At 49.2% G+C, this 16,359-nt stretch overlaps 1 protein-coding gene across 2 annotated transcripts in view; it reads left to right on the top strand.

Annotated features, from left to right (window-relative positions):
* GPR45 (G protein-coupled receptor 45) overlaps positions 1-10,324 on the top strand; it is a 37,062-nt gene extending 26,738 nt beyond the window's left edge. Inside the window, exons 3-4 of one of the 2 annotated variants that reach the window (XR_005659785.1) lie at positions 6,468-8,062; positions 9,170-10,324. Coding sequence is in view for 1 of the 2 variants with exons in the window: in XM_029048759.2 (XP_028904592.1) it covers positions 6,736-7,869 (1,134 nt within the window). In the remaining variant the exon portion in view is untranslated. Of the gene's footprint in view, positions 1-6,467; positions 8,924-9,169 lie in introns of those variants that run through there. The other variant, XM_029048759.2, reaches the window with a different exon arrangement.
* The last annotated feature ends 6,035 nt before the right edge of the window (positions 10,325-16,359 follow it).

Genomic DNA, 16,359 nt, shown 5'->3' with positions numbered 1-16,359 from the left:
TCACTTACCTCATCTGCAAAATGGGGATTAAGACTGTGAGCCGCATGCAGTCCCTTCCCGCATGGGCTTCAAAGTCTTAATCCCCATTTTGCAGACGAGGTAACTGAGGCACAGAGAAGTGAAGTGACTTGCTCAAGGTCATGCAGCAGATGAGTGGCAGAGCGGGGATTAGAATCCAGGTCCTTCTGACTTCCAGACCCATGCTCTACCCACAAGGCCGCCGCTCGGGCCCGGGAACATTGCGCTCCCCTTCTCGATCCTGGGGACATTGTGCTCCCCTTCTCGGCCCCAAGGACATTGTGTCCTCGGGGGACATTGTGTCCCCCTGCTCGGGCCCGGGGACATTGTGCTCCCCAACCGCTCCCCCACTCCGCCCGAGGCGGCCATTTTAGGAAGCCCCCACTCTGCCTGAGGCGGCCATTTTGGGAAGGCCTCACTCCCTCTTCCCTCTTGAGGTGATTCATCCCTCCCGCCCCCGCCCCGGGCGACGACGTCCTTGTTCTCACCATGTTACCTTACCTTAGCCGCCGCCTACGGCCGCCACCCACCCCGGACAACCTCAGGGCTCCCCCGCCGCCACAGGGTTATTTGGTCATGAGCTCTGGGACTCTCTCGGCCACTGGCCGCTTGACTTTGAGTCTGATTGGGTAGGGTCGGCTCGTCCCCCGACCCTGGTCATCGCCTGCTTATTAACACTATTGTAGTGTGCCTTACTGTAGCATATTGCTATATTTGCGATCTCGCTTTTTATTATTGTCGTCAGATTTTGAATTTGATCAGGTCGCCCCTTAATCGAGTCTACCCCCGACCCTGGTCATCACCCCCTTTTATTAACACGACTATATTGTATCATACTGTATCATGTTGCTATATTAGCACCACTGTATTGTATCATATTGTATCATGTTGCTATATTACCGATTTCGTTTATTACTGTTTATTGTTGTCAGTGCTGCCACCCACCTCTCTGGCCTCGCCATGTCCCTCCTCCCTCCCTCCCCCCTCCCGCCCCTTCCTATCCTCCCCTTCCCCTTCCCCTTCCCCTGTCTCGCTCAGCTCTTTCCCGCTCTCTCCTCTGTCTCCTCCCCCCCTCCTCTCTCCCGCCCTAGAACCCCACTTTACCAGCGCTACCCCTCTTCCCCCTCCCCCTACTCTTCCCCCCACCAATCCCCCTCTTCACATCCTCCCCCCTTCTCTCTTCCCCACCCATGCCCCATCCCAGTCCTCTTGTCCCACCGCCACCCCTCATCCCCCTCTCCTCGTCCAGGGCCCCGCCACCTCCTTCCCATCCAAACCCTCCCCTCCCCCCGCCCTTCCCCCCTCCTCCCCTTGCACCCACAGCTACTTTCAAGTGTGGCCTCTGGAACCCCCGCTCTATTACAGGCAAGCTACCTTTCATCCATGACCTTTTCCTCTCCCGCTCTCTCCTCCTCCTCGCCCTTTCGGAAATGTGGCTCTCTCCCGAAGACACGGTCTCCGCCGCCACTCTCTCCAGCGGAGGCCTCTCCTTCTCCCACTCCCCCAGACTCACCGGTAAGGGAGGAGGCGTCGGCTTCCTCCTCTTGCCCCGATGCCGCTTCCGCACTATCCCTCCTCCCCCCTCCCTCTCCTTCCCCTCCTTCGAAGCCCATATCATTCGCCTCTACCACCCACTCCAGTTACTTGTCGCCGTCATCTACCGCCCTCCCGGTCCCACCTCCGACTTCTTCAACCACCTTGACCCCTTTCTCACCTTCCTCCTCTCCTTCTCTCTGCCCACTCTGATCCTTGGAGACTTCAACATCCATACGGATGTACCCGACGACTCCTCTACCGCCCGCCTGCTATCCCTCCTCAACTCTGCCGACCTCCTCCTCCACCATACCGCGCCCACTCACCGACTCGGTCACACCCTCGATCTCGTCATCTCCTACCGCTGCACTATCTCCTCACTCACCAACTCTGAAATCCCTCTCTCGGACCATCATAACCTTCTCACCTGCCTCATCTCTCACACTCCCTCCCCCTGCAAATCTTCGCTACGGCCCCACAGAGACCTCCGCTCTCTCGATCCCATCCGTCTTTCCAATAGCATCTCTCCTCACCTTGCCGCCCTGTCCTCTCTTCCCACTCTCGACGATCAGGTCTCCGCTCTCAACTCCACCCTCTCTACTCATCTCGACTCTCTCGCCCCCCTTTCCCTCCGCCGCTCTCGCTCCACTAACCCACAGCCCTGGATCACCTCCTCCGTCCGCCTCCTACGCTCCTATGCTCGAGCTGCTGAGCGCTGCTGGTGAAAGTCCAAGCACCAAGCCGACCTCACACACTTCAAATTTATCCTTTCCTGCCTTAACTCTGCCCTCTCCTCCGCCAGGCAAAGCTTCTTCTCCTCCCTCATCGACACCCATGCCCGTCACCCCCGCTGATTGTTCCGGACCTTTAACTCTCTCCTTAGGCCCCCTGTTCCTCCCCCTCCCCCATCTCTCACCCCTAATGATCTGGCCACCTATTTCCTCACGAAAATCAACACGATCAGGTCTGAGCTCCCCAAAGTCACCCCTCCGCCTCTCCCCTCCCCCCCAACAGCCCCATCCCCTACTTTCCCATCCTTCCCTGCAGTATCCTCAGAGGAGATCTCCTCCCTCCTCGCAAGTGCCACCCCCTCCACCTGCGCCTCGGACCCCATTCCCTCTCACCTTCTTAAAACCATCGCCCCTGCCCTCCTCCCTTCCTTAACTTCTATTTTTAACCACTCAATCTCCAAGGGCTCCTTCCCCTCTGCCTTCAAACATGCCCACGTCTCCCCCATCCTAAAAAAACCCGCTCTCGACCCCACTTCCCCCTCCAGTTATCGTCCTATCTCCCTACTACCCTTCCTTTCCAAAATCTTAGAACGAGTCGTCTACAATCGATGCCTAGAATTCCTTAACTCCCATTCTCTCCTAGACCCCCTCCAATCTGGCTTCCGTCCCCTCCACTCTACCGAGACTGCTCTCTCTAAGGTCACCCATGACCTCCTTCTTGCCAAATCCAATGGCTCCTACTCCATTCTGATCCTCCTTGACCTCTCTGCTGCCTTTGACACTGTCGACCATCCCCTCCTCCTCCATACCTTATCTCACCTTGGCTTCACGGACTCTGTCCTCTCCTGGTTCTCCTCTTACCTCTCTGGCCGATCATTCTCGGTCTCCTACGCTGGAGCCTCCTCCCCCTCCCATCCTTTAACTGTTGGAGTTCCTCAAGGGTCAGTTCTTGGCCCTCTTCTGTTCTCCATTTACACTCACTCCCTCGGTGAACTCATCCCCTCTCATGGCTTTGACTACCATCTCTACGCTGATGACACTCAGATCTACATCTCCGCCCCTGTCCTCTCCCCCTCCCTTCAGGCTCGCATCTCCTCCTGCCTCCGGGACGTCTCCACCTGGATGTCGGCCCGCCACCTAAAACTCAACATGAGCAAGACTGAGCTCCTCATCTTCCCTCCCAAGCCCGGTCCGCTCCCAGACTTCTCCGTCACCGTGGATGGCACGACCATCCTTCCCGTCCCGCAGGCCCGCAATCTCGGTGTCATCCTTGACTCGTCCCTCTCGTTCACCCCACACATCCTATCCGTTACCAAGACCTGCCGGTTTCACCTCTACAATATCGCCAAGATCCGCCCTTTCCTCTCCACCCAAACGGCTACCTTACTATTACGGGCTCTCGTTATATCCCGGCTAGACTACTGTGTCAGCCTTCTCTCTGACCTCCCTTCCTCCTCTCTCGCCCCGCTCCGGTCTATTCTTCACTCCGCTGCCCGGCTCATCTTCCTGCAGAAACGATCTGGGCATGTCACTCCCCTTCTTAAACAACTCCAGTGGTTGCCTATCGACCTCCGCTCCAAACAAAAACTCCTCACTCTAGGCTTCAAGGCTCTCCATCACCTTGCCCCTTCCTACCTCTCCTCCCTTCTCTCTTTCTACCGCCCACCCCGCACGCTCCGCTCCTCTGCCGCCCACCTCCTCGCCGTCCCTCGGTCTCGCCTATCCCGCCGTCGACCCCTGGGTCACGTCCTCCCGCGGTCCTGGAACGCCCTCCCTCCTCACCTCCGCCAAACTGATTCTCTTTCCCTCTTCAAAACCTTACTTAAAAATCACCTCCTCCAAGAGGCCTTCCCAGACTGAGCTCCTCTTCCCCCTCTACTCCCTCTGCCATCCCCCCTTTACCTCTCCGCAGCTAAAGCCTCATTTCCCCTTTTCCCTCTGCTCCTCCACCTCTCCCTTCCCATCCCCACAGCACTGTACTCGTCCGCTCAACTGTATATATTTTCGTTACCCTATTTATTTTGTTAATGAATTGTACATCGCCTTGATTCTATTTAGTTGCCATTGTTTTTACGAGATGTTCTTCCCCTTGACGCTGTTTAGTGCCATTGTTCTTGTCTGTCCGTCTCCCCCGATTAGACTGTAAGCCCGTCAAACGGCAGGGACTGTCTCTATCTGTTGCCGACTTGTTCATCCCAAGCGCTTAGTACAGTGCTCTGCACATAGTAAGCGCTCAATAAATACTATTGAATGAAAGGCCATGCTGTTTGCAGGTGGTAACTGCAGTAGAAGTCGAATGGTAAATAGCTACTCAGTCCTAAATTCAAAGGCTGAAATAGCCTTCCCTATATGGCCCCTACAGGCCACACACCTCTTCAATCTGCTCTAATCTAGGTTCCTTTCTTATACTTGTGTTGTTTTGCTTTTTGAGCTGATATTTAAATAAGCTTTTGGAGTACGGAATAGAAGTCAATTTATAAGGCCTGGTTCATTGGCCTTTCTTAAGAAAATTTGCCTCTAGGAGTTTCGTCTCAGTTAAGGAATGTAGAATCAGCCCTCCACTGCAAGTTGGGACACATGGCATAACACCTGTTCCTAAACACAGCTACTCAATGTACGACTTTTGGCAGCTCTTGGACACCTTTTCATTGCCAATAAAGTTATTGAAATTGAAAAAGGCCATCTGGTTGATCATTTGTGTGAGTAAAGCAGGTGATGGGGTTGCAGGTAATGACAGATTCAAGCTGTTTCCGGAACAAAGAGCTGATTCTGTCATTCTCATCTGCCCAAAACTTGTCAGCAGTATTTTGTAAGTTTGGCATTTTCAAATCAATAACTTTTGAAAGAGCACTTGAGGTGACTTTGGTAGCAACATCGCTAATTGGCCATTAAATGGTACTGTTTCAGGCAGTAAACTTTCTCCTGATCTTACCGCCTGGTCCCCCTCGTTCTCCATTTACTCCAGTATGGGCCCAAGACAGGTATTATTGGACAAGGTCGTAGAAAATGTCAAGACCTCTCCAAAGAAACAGAGATGCTGGTGTTCCATAATTTTCCAGGAGGCCCAGAAGATTAATTTTTAGAAGGTGTTAGGGAATTTTGCTCTTTGGTGATGAGGGTCTCAGGCATTCATAGTTGTGCACTGTCCTGAGTTTAATATCGAGTCTTCATCTTGAGCCAAAGAACCAATAAAGTGTCTGTCTTTGGCCTTCCCAAAGGATTAGGGGTTGGGACAGATCATCTAATCCATCCACCTGTCTCCTTCTAGGTTCTAGGTTAGAACCTAACCTAAATGATTCTGGATGCTTGGAAAGCTAATTCTCCTCTTAAAGGCTTTTTGAAACAGAAGATTGCTAAACTGCCTTGGGAGCCCATTCTGAACAGTCAGCAGCCTTCCCTGTTTAGATATTCCCCCATAAATAGGAATCCTTGCTCTCCACCCAGGGAAGATAACTGGTGGACTTATTTTCCATATCCTCAGCCTTCTCTTCTGAGGCAAACAATCCGACTTCTACAGACCTTGTATTTGGATTTGGTGACCGGTTGAATGTGCAAACTGACTGAGTGATATGAGTCAAAGCTAACGCCGAGGTTACAGGCTTGTGAGAGATGGAGGGTGGTGGTGGTGTCTACAGTGATGGGGAAGTCGAGAGGAGGACAGGATATGAGGCAGAAAGATGAGGGATTCTGTTTTTGACATGTTTAAGTTGTCAGCAGAACATTCAAGTAGAGATGTCCTGAAGGCAGAAGAAAATGCAAGACTGCAGAGAAGGAGAGAAGTCAGAGCTGGAAAGGAAGATTTGGAAATCATCTGTGTAGAGAGGGTAGTTGAAGCTGTGGGAGCAAATGAGTTCTCCAAGGGAGAACTCTATCCTGTATCCTTGTTGTGGCCAGGGAACATCTCTACCAACTCTGTTATATTGTACTTTTTTAAGCGTTTAGTACAGTGCTCTGTCCAGAGTGTTTAATAAATACCACTGATTGAATGTAGATGAATTAGAAGAGGCTCCAAAACTGAATTTTGTGGGACTCACACTGTAAGGAGGTGGGAGTATCTTAAGCAAACATGTCTTTTCTCCACTCCACTGCTGGGCTTCCACGAAGGCCCCGAGCTCATTAGGCAGAGAAATGAGGTAACTGTGCACTCTGAATGGAACCTCCTCTTCTCATTCTTCTCATCTCCAGGTTCCAGAGAAAGGAGCTGAGGATGCCTCAACAATCAATCCTGCTAAGTCTTGCTAAGGTTTGTGATTTGAAATCTCCAGAGATTGAAACAGCTCTGGAAGAGAGAAGGAGAGAGAGAGAGTTCTTTTAACGGTGAAGAGACCATAGAGCTCCCTAAACTTAGACCCTCCAAAAGAGCCAACAGGCAAGACAAGATAATGGCAGCTGCCCAAAGGATCATGGGAAAACTCTCCCCCTTTGCCATCCTGAGGACGGATTCATCCCAGTGATGGCCTGCAACAGCACTTTCTTAGAGACACACGCTTCCTTCCCCCTGAATGGTAGCACCCCCCCGCCAGACTTCGGATCCTCCACTTTGCCCGCTCCGCTCCGGATACCTATGGCAATAATCATGCTGGTGATGATCGCGGTTGGATTCCTCGGCAATGCGATCGTCTGCCTCCTCGTGTACCAGAAGCCCGCCATGCGCTCAGCCATCAACCTCCTCCTGGGCACGTTGGCTTTCTCAGACATCCTGCTCTCCTTATTCTGCCTGCCCTTCACCGCCATCACCCTCATCACGGGTACCTGGAACTTTGGGGCACCCTACTGCCGCATCTCAGCCACGCTCTTCTGGTTCTTCGTCTTGGAAGGGGTGGCCATACTCCTGATCATCAGCGTGGACCGCTTCCTCATCATCGTCCAGCACCAAGACAGGCTCACCCCACGCCGGGCCAAGGTATTGATCGCCGGCTCCTGGGCCCTGTCTTTCTGCATCTCCTTCCCCTCGCTCGCGGGCTGGGCGTTCGTGGAAGTGCCGGCCCGGGCTCCCCAGTGCGTCCTCGGGTACACAGAGCTCCCCGCCAACAGAGCCTACGCGGTGACGTTGGTGACGGCTGTGTTCTTCGTGCCCTTCGGCATCATGCTGTACACCTACCTGTGCATCCTGAACACCGTGCGGAGGAATGTGGTCCGGATCCACCACCACCATCCCCTAAGCCGCCACGCGCCTGACGGCCTCCACCTGGGCCCCGCCAGCCCGACCGGCCTGCGGCGGTCTCGCCGGACGGCTGTGGACGTGAGCTTCAAAACCAGGGCCTTCATGACGATCCTGATCCTCTTTGTGGGGTTCTCCCTCTGCTGGCTGCCTCACACGGTGTTCAGCCTGCTGTCCGTGTTCAGCCAGAGATTTTACTATGGTTCTTCTTTCTACGCTACTGGCACGTACATGCTGGGGCTCAGTTACCTCAAGTCCGTCTTCAACCCCGTGATCTACTGTTGGAGAATTAAAAAATTCCGGGAGGCCTGTGTGGAGTTCCTGCCCAATACATTCAGAATCTCTCCCAGGGTGCCTGGGAGGACCAAGAGGAGGATCCACCCAAGTACCATCTACGTGTGTGGGGAGCACCAGTCGGCCGTTTAGGAAAAGAGCCGGGGTGGAGGCGGCGAGGCAGAGGAGCCATTTCACTCTGGTTCTCCTCATTCCCTGAACACCTTAAGAGCGGTCTCCGCCATGGCCGTTTACGCCCAGAGCCCTCTCTGGGCTCTCAGTTCATCTCACTGCCCCCTGTGCCGGACCTGAGGAGCATTGGTCTCACTGGGCTCACCCCAGAGAGGTAACACATGGTTTTGGGGGAAGAGAATGGTTAAATGCTAGATCCCTGCCCCATCTGCAGAGATGTCACGTAAATTCTCAGCCAAACAGGACAGTTGGTGCCCAGTTGTAATAAGCTGAAAATCGTGGAGGAGCTCAGTATAGTCAGGGCCGTTACAGGGTACTAATCCCTTTCTCATTATTTTCCATCTTTTCTCTCAGTGGAGAAGATGACTCAACCTCCTCCTTCTCCAGTTCCTCACCTAGGATGCCCAAGATGGAGAATTTTTGAAAGGGTTATTTTTTCCTTGAAACCAATGAAATAAGGCCCATCACATTCAGCTACATGTTTACCTCAGTAGAAACTGTTTTCACACAAATGCATGTGCGCACATGCAAACACACACACACCTCCTTGTGCCCTCTCCAACATCTGGGGAAAGCTGAGGTAGGTACACAGTCCCTCACTGCCTGCTTTCAGAGTACACCGATCCCCTCCCTTCTCTCCTTTCCTCCTCCTCCTCTCCCCCGCTCTTCTTTCCCCCATGTTTTTCCTTCCCTTCCACTTTCTTCTCCTGCTTCCTTCCCTAATTATCCTCAAATACCTGTTACCCACACTATTAGAACTCTTTGTATTTGAAGCCATTCCTGATTCTCAAGAGGGACGAATCCATGATCCTCTATGTGAACGCTGCCCAGCTGACATACATGATCCATCCCTTCAGCTCTCAGGGGTGACAGTCCTTGAGTCCTGGTCTTGCACCCTGAGTCATTGATGAGCTCCAAATTCATGTCACATGAGAAACTACTACTATGGGGATATTATTTTTTTAAAAAATAATATTTGCTAAGTGCTTACTATAGGCCAGGCACGGTACTGAGTGCTGGGGTAGATAGAAGCTAGTCCAAGTTGGACACAGTCCAAGTCCCACGTTGGGCTCACAGTATTAATTTCCATTTTAGAGATGAGGTAAGTGAAGCACAGAGAAGTTAAGTGACTTGCCGAAGGTCACACAGACACATTGTGGAGCTGAAATTAGAACCCTCATTGTCTAACTCATACGATTTGCCTGCCTCGCTCAGCTCCTCCCTGCCTAGGCCAAATCACAGCCTGCTGTTCCTCCTGCAGGAATCCCACTCGACCCCTGGAGGACCCTAAGAGGCCACCTGCCAAGGAGTTCTTCGCCCCTCACCCCTGGGCTGCAAGAGATTCAGAGGTTGGATTGTGCATTTCTGGGTTTGGGTCACAAGGACTCACACCTATTTGGATGTACTTAAAATGTAGTTCCAAAAGGGCTTAGCATGCAGCCACAAAGCTTCACCTAGTTTTCCAGAACTTGTCATAAAAGTGCTCTTTTAGACGTAACTTGTGGCCATGATTAGCCCTCAAATAGGAATCAAATGATAAAATGAAATAGGAATTCAAGTAGGAATATTGCCCTTTTTTAAGTGGTAATCCAAAAGTATTCTTAATCACTTTATCCTCTCTCCTAGGAGAAGGCAGGAAAGGTTGGGCAATAAACAAGATCCAGTGGGGATTTTATGTTTCTTTATAAAGAAAAGGATTTCATTTAGCCTCATCTAAGCTTGTGGGACTCCGGATAAAAATTCTCAGTTGCTGTTTCCCCGCTCCTAGGCCCCCCTCTGGCTATATCCACACAAAATGGCAGAACCCTCAGAAAGATAGAGACCTCGCATACTTTTACCTCTAAAAATACCATCCTTACTAGCATATCTTTACCTCTACCTACTGACCCAAATACATTCGGTTCAAGTCCTTTGAATGAGTGACTGAAACATAACTATGTACTTCTCCAGCTCTCCCTTCTAATCCTGCCAGTGGGCTGAGCTTAGGCATTCTGGAAGAGCACCAGCATTCAGAATTGTTACTATGTTAAGCTCTTGCTATGTGCCAAGCACTGTACTAAGCACTGAGGTTACTAGATCACCAGATTGGATACAATCCCCATCCCACAGAGGACTCACAGTCTAAGTACGAGGCAGTAGGATTTAATCCCCATTTCACAGTGAGGGAACTGAGGCACAGAGATGTTTAGAATGATGCCAATTTCAGTGTCCTTATTCTCTAGAGATAGACTGCAAAAGAGAATAGGACATACAGGACATTAAAAAAACAAACAGTGTCCATGGAGAGTAAGGGAAATTCTGTTTTTTCCAACAAGTGATGTTCTGAGATGTATTGGTAAAAGACGTTCAGAGTAACACTTTTGTCTAGAATAAATACTTTTGTATACATTTTGAGTAAAGTATTGTTGTTCTAACACTATGTCTAAAATGTTTTATTAAAAATGTCCTACTTACCTATCCGTCCAAATATAAAGGCAGCACTGGGATCATCCGATGCCATACTTTTTTATAACACAGGCAAATCACAATTTGAGACTATGCACAACCAGCAGACCAAGAGGGAAGATGGACTAAGCTAAGAGGATGGATGGATACCTACTGAGACAGTGTGGTTCAGTAGGTTGTGAGCACCCACCCCCCAGAGAGATAGGGGCTGTATCTAAATCCCACTTGTATGTTTTCTTCCACACTTAATACAGTGCTCTGTATTAGTAGTATACTAGTACACTAATATAGTATACTAGTTTAATAGTATGCTATTATATTATGACTAAGAGTCAGAGCCCCTCTCAGGGAAACACCTGGCGAGTTTCCAGTCCTCTACCAGTCTCGGCTATGGGAAGGAGAGTCAAGCAGAGACTTACTCATTCCATTCCTAGCTTGGCCAGTGGCTAGTGAGTGGAAGGCAATCTGTTACAAGTCAAAACTCACCTGTGCTGGGCAGCAGGGGCATGGGAGAGAGTCAAGGGCAGAGCTCAAATTTACTGCATGGAAGGAGGCAGTGGTAAACCACTTTCTTATTTTTTACCAAGAAATACCTATGGATGCATTACCAGAATGATTGCAGATGGAGAGCGGGTCGTTCTGGGAGAGATGTGTCCGTGGTGTTGCTATGGCTCGGAAACAACTCGATGGCATAAGACAAGGAGTCAGAGACAGGATTGAGAGGATCCAAGTAGCATGGTTTTGTGACAATCTGTCTGCCTAGATCTCATAGAGTACCACAAGGTGGGAGCGCAGGCCTTTTTTTCTTGTTTTTTTAAAAATGGTATTTGTTAAGTGCTTACTACATGCCAGGCACTGTACTAAGCGCTGGGGTAGTTACAAGCTAATCAGGTTGGACACAGTCCATGTCCCACATGGGGCTCACAGTCTTAATCCCCATTTTACAGGTGAAGGAACTGAACCACAGAGAAGTGAAGTGACTTGCCCATGGTCACACAGAAGGCAAGTGATGGAGGCAGGATTAGAACCCAGGTTCTTGTGACTCTCAGGCCGTACTCTATCCACTAGGCCATGTTGCTTCTCCCACACATGTGTTCCACCATGAGGTGCAGGCTGGTAATTGGAGATCCAGTTACATGCCCTGTCAATCAGTCTTGCAGGGCCCAGCACTCCTCAGGATGACATTGCTTGTATCCCCCACAGTGCTTAGTACAGTTCCTGGCTCACAGTAAGCGCTTAACAAATACCAGAATTATAATTATCTGCTAGAACACAGCTGATTCCAGCCGAGACAGGGCTGGGATAAAGGGGAATTGAGATGGAAAGGTTAAGAAGGGGAGCCAGAAAGGACAGATCTCAACCAGTGGCTGAGCTCTTAGAGTGCAAGTCAGCAATGGACCCACTGAAAGTTTTTCAATCCTCTAAGGAGGCCGAACACCTTAAATCCATGGGATGAGGGTAATATTTTACCTGGACATTTTTGGGGCACACAGGCCAGAGTTATTATTCCCTGAAGAGATAGCAAGGGTGAAGCAGCCCCAATCAGCTCACTCCCATCCAACGATTCCCTGCCCCCCGGGCCATCCCCTCCCCATCTCACTCCTGCACAGCCTCAGCCAAGTGTGGCCTATGGAATCCCTGGCTCCAGTATGAGAAAGTGTCCCTTCATCTTGTACCCACGGCTCCGGATCACCTCCACAGTCCCCTTCCCCTGCTCCTGTGCATAAGCTGCAGAGCGCCGCTGGCAGAAATCCAGATATCAGGCCAACTTCGTCCTCCTCAAATTCATCCTTGTCCACTTTAATTCTGCCCTCTCCTCAATCCAGCAACATTATTTCTCCATCCTTATTGACTCCCATGCCTGTTTCCCAGGTCGGTTGTTTCAGACATTCGACTGCCTCCCTCATCTCTTGCCCCAGTGACCTGACCACATATTTTATTGATTAAATTGAAACCATCAAGTGTCATCTCCCTAATCATTTCCTCCAATAGCTTCAGAGCTTCAGGTACCATTTGTTGCAGATGATTCCCTCCTTCTCTGCAGTCTCACACTTCCTCCTGCCTTCAGGACATCTCTACTTGGATGTTCCACTGACACCTTAAATTAAACATGTCCAAAACAGAACTCCTTATCTTCCCAACCAAACCCTGTTCTCCCCTTGACTTTTCCATGACTGTAAACAGCACCACCATCCTCCTTGTCTCACAAACCCATAACCTTGGAGTTATCCTCGACTTATCTTTCTCATTCTACCCACATATTTAATTTGCCACCAAATCCTGTCAGTTCAACCATCACATCGCTAAAATCCACCCTTTCCTCTCCATCCAAACTGCTACCACCAAACGGTATCCACTCGAGTACTTAGTACAATGCCTGGCACAAAGTAAGCACTTAGCAAGCACTTATCTTATGCCGTCTTGATGACTGCATCAATCATATTTATTAAACACTTACTGAGTGCAGAACACTGTACTAAGCGCTTGGGAGAGTGCAATATAACAGAGTTGGTAGACAAGTTCTCTGCCCACAGCTTACAGTAAAATGGGGAGTAAATCTTTGAGCTCCATGAGGGACAGGGACTGTGTCGAAACTGATTTGCTTGTATCTATCCCAGAACTCAGTACAGTGTCTGGCATATAATAAACACTTAACAAATGCCATTTAAAAAATACAGCTTCCTTGCTGACCTCCCTGCCTCCTGTTTCTCCCAACTTCAGTCCTTATGTCACTCAGCTTCCTGGATTATTTTTCTAGAAAAACGTTCAGCCAGTGTTTTCCCACTCCTCAAGAACCTCCAATGGATGACCATCCACCTCCGCATCAAACAGAAACTCCTCATTAAAGGCTTTTAAGCACTCAAACACCTCGCCACCTCGTACCTTAGCTCCCTGATTTCCTACCACAACCCAGCCCACACACTTCACTCCTCTAAAGCCATCCTAGTCACCGTACCTTGATCTCGTCTATCTCATGGCTGACCTCTCGCCTGTGTCCTGCCTCTAGCCTAATACGCCCTGTCTCTTCATATCCGACAGACTATCACTCTCCCAAGGACTTAATATGGTGCTCTGCACACAGTAAGCACTCAATAAATATGATTGATTGACTGATTGATTGAATATCCTCTGATCCAGGACAGTTCCTATCAGGGGGAGGTTGGCTCTGTAGACATTTATTACTTACCCAGTGCCAGACTATATCTTGGGAGTCTGTGAGTGAAGCCCCCGACAAGTGTGCCCAGGTTGGCCTTACGTGGATTAGAAACGGCCCTGCTCCAACAGGTGCCACCTGTTTCCTCTAGAAGCCCTGGTGTCAAATCTGAGGAAATATCTGCCCCGAACTTGACATGAGACAGAGCATCCAGGACACATATGGCTCCCTGTCAATTTGCAAAAGAGTTCTGGGCAATCCCTTAGCTTCTCTATGTTTTTTGGTTTCCTGACCTCTAAAATGGGAGCTAATCATTCCTGCCCATATCTTACCTTCCTTTCCCGTTGTGGTGACGTCAGGGAGGCTATTCCAAGTCCTTGGCAAACTCCGAGTACAGCTTTGGTGGCATTCGCTTTAGCACATATGGCTTCCGTTTTCATGTTGCCCAACTTATCGAAGGCCTACTCTGTTTTCAGTCACTAGCAGTTCCAGTCTTTAACCATCTCCTCCTCAGAGGGCTGGCATGAAATAAGAAACTGGCCCGATTTCGATATTGAGAAGTTGTAGCTTCTGAAGGAATTCCCAAGGCAGGCTCGTTTCAATTTGATTACCTTGCATCCATGCCAGGACTTACTAGTAGTAGTAATAGTATTTATTAAGTACTTAATGTGGGCAGAACACTGCACTAAGCACTGGGAGAGGACTTCCTTCAAGAGGCCTTAGACCATGATTCCAAGTCCCTCTAGTAAGACTATAAATACCTCTAGACTGTAAGCTCGTTTTGGGCAGGGAATGTGTACCAACTTTGTTGTATTCTACTCTTCCCAGCGCTTAGTACAGTGTTCGGTACACGGTAAGCACTCAATAAATACCACTGATTGACTGGACATGGTCCTTGTCCCTCATGGGCTTGGCCCCTAGTATCAGCACAATAAATTTCATGATTGAAAGCTGATTTAATTTGAAAGGCTCACTGCTAAAAAAATTAGGCATTACACAAATCGAAGCCACACCATCCCATCTCCAGTCTTTGAGGGTGGAGGTGGGGGAATCTTTCAAAAACTCTGAAAGGGAAATAATAAACAAGCACTTAGATCCCTTTCAATTCTTCATGGATTTTCCTCTAGGTGGCAAAATAAAAGTAATAATAATTATGGTATTTGTTAAGCGCTATGTGCCAGGCACTGTTCTAAATACTGGGGTAGGTCCAAGGAAGTTGGGTTGGACACAGTCCCTATCCCACATAGGGCTCACAGTCTTACAGCGTTACAGATGAGGGAACTGAGGCCCAGAGAAGTTAAGTGAATAGCCCAAGGTCATGAGGCAGACAAGCGGCAGAGCCGGGATTAGAACCCATTGCCTCTGACTCCCAGGTCCGTGCTCTAACCACAGGGCCATATTGCTTTAGAAAAGTGGGTTGGACACAAAATGACACTGGAGGTTGAAATGAAACAGTGGCACTCCTAGGATGAAGAAAATCCTTCATGACCAGGAGCAGTGGGAACTGCCTAGTGGTTAGGAAGAGATCTCTGCCATCAAAAGCTGTGTTTTCTCTCCCCCAGATTAGCATAGTGCTGCCGGAATGATTGCTTTCCGAGTGATATTTGTTGAGAACGTGACAGCCAAATCAGGGACTGTTCTTCCAACAATACATCTCTACCTGGATAATAACAATAATAATAACGATGGTATTTGTTAAGCACTCACTATGTGACAAGCACTGTTCTAAGCACTGGGGGAGACACATGGTAATTAAGTTGTCCCACATGGGGCTCACAGTCTTAATCCCCATTCTACAGATGAGGTAACTGATGCACAGAGAAGTTACGTGACTTGCCCAAAGTCATACAGCTGATCAGTGACGGAGCCAGGATTAGAACCCACGTCTCTATCTGTTGCCGATTTGTACATTCCAAGAGCTTAGTACAGTGCTCTGCACATAGTAAGCGCTCAATAAATACTATTGAATGAATGAGTGAGTGACCTCTGACTCCCAAGCCCATGCTCTTTCCACTAAGCCATGCTGCTTCTCAGGATGGAACACAATGTGGTGCTCGAAGAAATGATTAGATGCACACGTGAAGACCTGGCTAAAGTACATGTACACTTTATACAATGTAGAGTTTTCTTAACATAGAGTTCGTCAATAACATCACCCCTGGGTTAGACAAATGACTGCATCACTACAGATCCAACCTTATTAGCAGTTACTAGGAGATTTTTCCCTTGGTCAACTGCCAAATTCTCCAAGTACCAAATTCAACAATGCCTCAAATATTCATCGATAAGAACCCTACTGCCCCTGAATGAGTCTGCCCCTGGGCTGAAGAAGCTTTAGACCCAATCGGATGTTCCAACTCAATTTAATCTTTAATAATAATAATAATAATAATGGTATTTGTTAAACACTTAACTATGTGTCAAGCACTGTATTAAGCGCTGGGGTGGATACAAGCAGATTGGGTTCATTCATTCATTCAGTTGTATTTATTGAACGCTTACTGTATGCAGAGCTCTGTACAAAGTGCTTGAAAAGTACAATTCGGTAACAAATTCATTCAATCATATTCACTGAGCGCTTATTGTGTACAGAGTACTGTACTAAGTGCTTGATGATCCCTACCCAACAGGTCCCACGTGGAGCTCACAGTCTCAATCCCCATTTTACAGATGAGGGAACTGAAGCCCAGAGAAGTGAAGTGACTTGCCCAAGATCACATAGCTGACAAGTGGCAGAGCCGGGATTAGAACCCAATGGGATTAGAACCCATTTAATCAAACTGAGGCAGGGGCCAGCCTAGCCTTTGTGGGTCAATGCCTCATCCTTGGAGGCTGGAGAGCTAGAGCATATT

The sequence above is a fragment of the Ornithorhynchus anatinus genome, chromosome 2 (assembly GCF_004115215.2).
Source record: "Ornithorhynchus anatinus isolate Pmale09 chromosome 2, mOrnAna1.pri.v4, whole genome shotgun sequence".
Classification (NCBI taxonomy): Eukaryota; Metazoa; Chordata; class Mammalia; order Monotremata; family Ornithorhynchidae; genus Ornithorhynchus; species Ornithorhynchus anatinus.
The sequence above is the reverse complement of the archived record's forward strand: the minus strand, read 5'-3'. Positions and strand labels throughout refer to the sequence as shown.